Source organism: Aphanomyces invadans (genome assembly GCF_000520115.1).
Source record: "Aphanomyces invadans strain NJM9701 unplaced genomic scaffold supercont1.185, whole genome shotgun sequence".
NCBI classification, from domain to species: domain Eukaryota; phylum Oomycota; class Saprolegniomycetes; order Saprolegniales; family Verrucalvaceae; genus Aphanomyces; species Aphanomyces invadans.
In genome coordinates, this window is record NW_008580330.1 from 1 (window position 1) to 5,363 (window position 5,363).

Genomic DNA, 5,363 nt, shown 5'->3' on the forward strand with positions numbered 1-5,363 from the left:
AGCTTGGGTTCCATCGCCGCCATCGGAAGGTATATTGTCGGCGCCAATTTATTGGCATCACCAATGGCTCGCTGGCCAATCGTCGGGCGATCTATCCGGACAAAACTCCGGATAAACTCGACAAGATGGTAGTCAAAATAGCACGCTCAAAATAGCGCCTTGGTGGGTGAATCATGGGACATGATTGGCTGAATGTGTACTTCGAACTACGTATCTAACTTCGTTTTTTATATTTGAAATTTGTAGGGGCCGTATACTTTTGTCGGGTGGATCTATCCTGCTCAACGTGAGGGCAGAACACCTTTGCGATCGCAACAAGGAAGCATCATGTCGGGTGACGGGTACGACCGACACATCACGATCTTCTCGCCGGAAGGCCGCTTGTTCCAAATTGGTAATTGCGCTGTGGATGGCATGGGAGGTGTGGACTGAAACCTGCACCTGTGTCGCTCGCTAGAGTATGCGTTCAAGGCGGTGAAGGAAAGCAACTTGACGTCGGTGGCTGTCCGCGGCGCCAAGTCGTGCGTGGTTGTGACACAGAAGAAAGTCCCGGTATGGTCTTGACCTCAGTCCTTGCATTCTTTGCCCCCCTTGCATCGCCACCATTGCTAACCCATGCCGCACCTTCCCCTCTAGGATAAATTAATCGACCCTGACTCGGTGACTAACATCTTTAAGATTACCCCGGCCATCGGCGCGCTCTTGACAGGCCTCTACGGTAGGTAGGCTCGATCCATGCGAGCCTTCGCTTACGTGCTATTCGCGTGTAGCTGATGCCAAGGCGCAAGTCCAACGACTGAGATACGAGGCGCATGAATTCGAACACAAGTTTGGGTACCCCGTCCCCGTGCATGTGCTTGCAAAGCGTTTGGCTGATATATCCCAAGTTCGTTTGTTGTTCTCCACGATGTTCACCAACATGACCATTGCCCATGTAGGTGTACACCCAACACGCTTCCATGCGTGCCCTTGGCGTGATCACCATTCTCATTGGGTGTGTGGCACACCTTTGTTTCCCTTTCTCATCGATTTGATGTGACACAGCATTGACGAAGAGAAGGGACCCCAGCTGTACAAAATCGACCCTGCCGGCAACTTTCGCGGGTACAAGGCGACGTCGGCGGGTGTAAAGGACCAGGAAGCGACTAACTACTTGGAAAAGAAGATCAAAGCGAACGACAGCTTGGACCATGAAGGCACGGTGCACTGCGCCATCACGTGCTTGCAGTCGGTGCTGTCGGCGGACTTCCGCCCCTCGGAAATTGAAGTTGGTGTCGTCGTCCAAGGCGAACGGTACCGACCCTTGTCGTCATCGATACTCTAACGTCGTCCATGAAACAGATTCCGCAAGTTGACCGAAGATGAAATCGATGCGTACTTGACAGCGATCAGCGAGCGCGATTAGCTCGGCTACCATACCATCACCTCAACGGTCTCCCATGCGTCTCCGTGGATTGAATTCTCTTAACAGTCGTAACATGGCTATTCCGTGACTGGAGTGGGATGTTGCGTCGGAATGGGTCAGTTGCAACCAGGTTTATGAACAACGCGACATCGTCGTGCAGGTCCAACCTCGTCACTTCGTCAACACGCCTGCATCGCGTGATCCAACGAGCGCATGCGCAGGTCTCGCATGGGTGCACACACTGACGAAGCGTGTCATCGCGTTACTTAAATTCTATCGAGCTCGTGATCCGCGGCATTAATCGGCCTTGATTTCGCCCTTCGACGTCAAGAACGCAAACATCCGACCAAAGTACACAAGATAGCAGATGAGCATGAGCACCAACGTGATAACAAACACCCCAGACCCTTCGCCGCCAGAAGGGATCCCTCCCTTTTCGTTGTAGTGAACGTTGGAATACCCGTAGTCGCGGTAGATGGGGAAGCCGGTGAGCCAGAACAGGATGTTGCTCACGACCAAGTTGAATCCCCATCCAGTGTTGTCCAGGACGAATGCGACAACGGTTCGCTTCGGCGCGGCGGCGGCGGCGGCTGTCATGTTGTTGTTGGAATCCGACGAGTTGGAAAATGATCAACAATGTGTAACCAACTCCCGCAAGTCACGATACTTGGAATTTGTATCGAATTGTATATTTAGCACATCAAATTTTTCCAAACAATTTAAGATTCCTACAAAATGCAAGATATTTAAATGTGCCGCCCCGGTCCCCGCCACATCCTCGTTGTCAAAGCACCAATTGATTGGTTGAAATAGACGAAAATTCTGTGTTGACGCGTTTTGATTGGACATCCAAAATCCTTTCGATTTGATGGATCGCTGCCATGGTGGGTCGACACTCACCGACCGTGACGGCAAGGACCACGGCGTCATGATGCAGTCGACGCTGCGGGGATTAAGTAGAAGTGCAGATCGTCGATGGCATCGTCTTCTTGGTCCTGCCTCGTCAGACCGCGTTTCGATTCGAGGGCGACCTGGAGGGAGTCGTAGTACGCCATGTCGTCCAAGAAACTCGTCGTGCTGGGATATGACATGTAGCAGTGCATGAACTCAGTCGCCTATATCAAAACACGCAGCGTTCAGGTCGAGTTGAGACGATCGTCGCAACTGACCTCGTTGTACGCAACCTCATCACCGTCACATGCGCGCGGAAAACTCTTCTGGTTCAATTCGACCGTCATGAGTACATGGTTGGGAACGTCCTTGAGCACGAGCCACTCCACGTGAAAATATCCTTCGTACTTTTGCTTCTCCCAAAGTCCAAACGTCACGTCGAAGTTGACAGCGGACGTCATTCTGGCAATGCCACAGAAATGCTTGGACCCGCAAACACTACACAGTCGTCGTCCATGTTCGTGGCTTCAAGACTGGCCGATTGTCGTACCTGAAGAAGAGTAAGATGGGCCGAATGCACGACAGATCGCTCTTGAATGCCATGTCCAACGTGACATTGTTCGTATCGGTGCTGGTCCATATGCCGTACTTAACACTACGACGACTCTGTCGTGAGTTAGACTCATGCCAACAAGCCTACCTTTTGTGGATGTTGGCTTCGCTGAACGACTTGATGACGAAGTACCGGCACGTCCCCAGTCGCAAGTATGGCGTCAAGACGGTGTCGTCAAACAAGGAGATGTCGTTGACAATGCCCTTGCTGACGTCCTGTGCATCCCGGCTGAACCGAGGACCGAGCGCGACAGGTTTGTGCTTTCGCCGCCGCTGCTTCCTTCGCCCGTTGTCCGCCATGGTCGGCCGCCGCGATGTGCTTTGGCCGCTGGAGTGCCCAGGAGGAGCGAGCGATCTGGGAATGGCCACAGCGGCATGATCACATTAATATTGTTTGCCTTGCCATATTGAAGTCAAGCTAGGCATTAAAATATGGGCGACGAATCAAAATATTCCGGTGCAGAGAATCGGGAATTTGAAATGATATTCATCTAGAAAAATGAATATCCTTTCCCCCGCCCTCACCTTCGTCGAAATTCATCGGCCCATTCGATTTCGCTCGCGCCACCAGCCATGCTGACCCGATTGCTCGCCCGTTCGAAGCCGCTGCGCACTGTTGCCGCGTCTGCCCGCTGCCTGTCCACTGCCTCACACGATGATTTCAAGCCCAAGTACCACGCCGCGCCGTCCAGCGACAAGGATGATGTGCTCAAGTTGATTGAAAGCCATGTCAAGACATACCCGGTGATGTTGTATATGAAGGGCTCGCCGACGTCTCCGCAATGCGGTTTCTCGCGCCAAGTCGTTCAAATCTTGCATGCGCAAGGTGTGAGCTTCGACAGCGTGAACGTGCTGGACCACGAAGAAATCCGTGAAGGCGTCAAGGAATACTCGTACGTCTGCAACATTTGTGGAGCGCGCGCATGTGAGTGGTGAATGACGTGTCTGCGGTAGGCAATGGCCAACGATTCCGCAGCTCTTTGTCAAGGGCGAATTCATCGGTGGGTGCGACATCGTGACCGACATGCATAAGTCGGGCGAACTGGAAGAGCTCCTCAAGACCGCTGTCAAGGCGTAAAGCACCACGACACCAGCCTGCCGATCGACGTGGACCATAGAAGGACCAGAAAACCTGTGTCCGATAACGTCGGGACTTTATTACTCCATCCTCGTCTGCTTCGGCGCATGGAGACTTCGACTTCGCCACTTCGTCCATATCCACAGGACGATTCCGAGAGCCACGACGCCGCTCGTGTCACCGGACACCCATTTCTTGAGCCATGTTCGAGAGTTGATTTGTGCACTCCACCATCGCCGAGTCCGGGCAATGCACGGCAGACCCACACCCACAGCAAACGCCACCGCGAGCAACCACCGAGTCCACGGCGGCAAGCGTGACCACAGCTCAAACGTTCCACCGTCATGCTGGGACGCCCTACCACGGCACATGCACACGTCGCCACTGTCAACGAGTCCATGATATGCCGTGGACTTACAGAGATGCGTGGCGATGCATCGCTTTAAGCATGGACGCACATGATAGCAAATCATCGAGGTCGACCTGGCCATCGCGGTTGCAGTCGAGCGCCGCGAGGTACCGCCTTGCTTTATCCTCGCTGATCGTGTCGCCTACCAATTGATACCTACATAACTGGACGGTTCCATGAGCCATGGAGACGACCTAGGATGCGCTGGATGAATTGAGTGAGCTCCCCTTGGCCAAGGCGGAGGTCGCCGTCGACGTCCATGAGGGAGAAGATCAACTTGACTATTTCGACCTCCCTTCGTGTCAGCTGCATCACCCCGCTTCCGTTAGACAAGATAATGTCGACACCACGTACCGGCAGCCGCGGTGGTGCCGCGTTGTCGTGGCTGCTGGGGTGATGAGGGAAGGCAGACGCCGCCGCCGACGTCGACTGTTTCGCCGCCCATTCCATCGTGATTGCATCGAGCGCTTTCGAGATGGCCAGCGGGTGCATTTCGTTGCTGTTGCGTCGCGCAAGGACGCGATTCCGACGACCCCCGCCATCTTCTACGATCAATCACACGTCGTCGATGTGATTCCAGACGCAGCCGTCATTCTGTTTACACGCATCGATTCTTCATTCCGCAAAATCGGCCACAAAACTCTCGTAGTAATGCCCCCATGCAATCGCTCACGACAACGACGCGGCGCTTACCGCTTCCACTCGTGGATGCGTCTCCGGGTTCATCCTCCAGGTTCAGCCCCACGTGGTTGGACAAATTGCGCCGCAGGGAGTCGGCCGACGGCTTCATTTGGTCACCGTCATCGGTATCAACGTGGTTCAGGACGGCCATTGTGTCGAAAAAGTCCCTCGACGGCGGGATGTACGGCAGCGTGGCTTGGAACAGCGACCAAATGCCTTCCGATTGATAAAATGCCCGTGGAAACGGATGGACGACATGCGCCGTTTGCTCGACGTCAAAGCGATGG

The 5,363-nt window shown here is 54.0% G+C and overlaps 5 protein-coding genes across 7 annotated transcripts; 2 read left to right on the forward strand and 3 right to left on the reverse strand.

Annotated features, from left to right (window-relative positions):
• The first annotated feature begins 301 nt into the window (after nt 1-301).
• H310_15130 (hypothetical protein) lies at nt 302-2,020 on the forward strand. Its single transcript, XM_008883106.1, has 7 exons — nt 302-394; nt 458-552; nt 637-718; nt 771-886; nt 939-994; nt 1,045-1,293; nt 1,342-2,020. The coding sequence occupies exons 1-7, from the start codon at nt 328-330 to the stop codon at nt 1,403-1,405; spliced, it is 729 nt and encodes a 242-aa protein (XP_008881328.1). The 5' UTR covers nt 302-327; the 3' UTR covers nt 1,406-2,020.
• On the reverse strand, nt 1,369-2,063 carry H310_15131 (hypothetical protein). The gene has a single exon (XM_008883107.1). The coding sequence runs from the start codon at nt 2,000-2,002 to the stop codon at nt 1,703-1,705; it is 300 nt and encodes a 99-aa protein (XP_008881329.1). The 5' UTR covers nt 2,003-2,063; the 3' UTR covers nt 1,369-1,702.
• A 20-nt stretch (nt 2,064-2,083) lies between these two features.
• H310_15132 lies at nt 2,084-3,284 on the reverse strand. 2 transcript variants are annotated; one of them, XM_008883109.1, is made up of 5 exons: nt 2,997-3,274; nt 2,847-2,951; nt 2,575-2,794; nt 2,306-2,520; nt 2,220-2,262 (listed from the first exon to the last, which is right to left on the reverse strand). In XM_008883109.1, the coding sequence occupies exons 1-4, from the start codon at nt 3,206-3,208 to the stop codon at nt 2,332-2,334; spliced, it is 726 nt and encodes a 241-aa protein (XP_008881331.1). In that variant the 5' UTR covers nt 3,209-3,274; the 3' UTR covers nt 2,220-2,262; nt 2,306-2,331. The 2 variants fall into 2 exon arrangements, with proteins under 2 accessions (XP_008881330.1, XP_008881331.1); XM_008883108.1 differs by having other exon boundaries at nt 2,084-2,520; nt 2,997-3,284.
• Nucleotides 3,285-3,448: 164 nt separating this feature from the next.
• H310_15133 (Grx4 family monothiol glutaredoxin) lies at nt 3,449-4,074 on the forward strand. The gene is made up of 2 exons (XM_008883110.1): nt 3,449-3,801; nt 3,863-4,074. The coding sequence occupies exons 1-2, from the start codon at nt 3,482-3,484 to the stop codon at nt 3,984-3,986; spliced, it is 444 nt and encodes a 147-aa protein (XP_008881332.1). The 5' UTR covers nt 3,449-3,481; the 3' UTR covers nt 3,987-4,074.
• H310_15134 lies at nt 4,044-5,227 on the reverse strand (the record flags this gene model as incomplete). Of its 2 annotated transcripts, XM_008883112.1 has the most annotated exons (5): nt 4,044-4,343; nt 4,405-4,537; nt 4,590-4,701; nt 4,750-4,940; nt 5,089-5,227. In XM_008883112.1, 5 exons carry the CDS (start codon nt 5,225-5,227, stop codon nt 4,067-4,069), a joined length of 852 nt encoding a protein of 283 aa, XP_008881334.1. In that variant the 3' UTR covers nt 4,044-4,066. The 2 variants fall into 2 exon arrangements, with proteins under 2 accessions (XP_008881334.1, XP_008881333.1); XM_008883111.1 differs by having other exon boundaries at nt 4,590-4,940.
• Between the last annotated feature and the right edge of the window lie 136 nt (nt 5,228-5,363).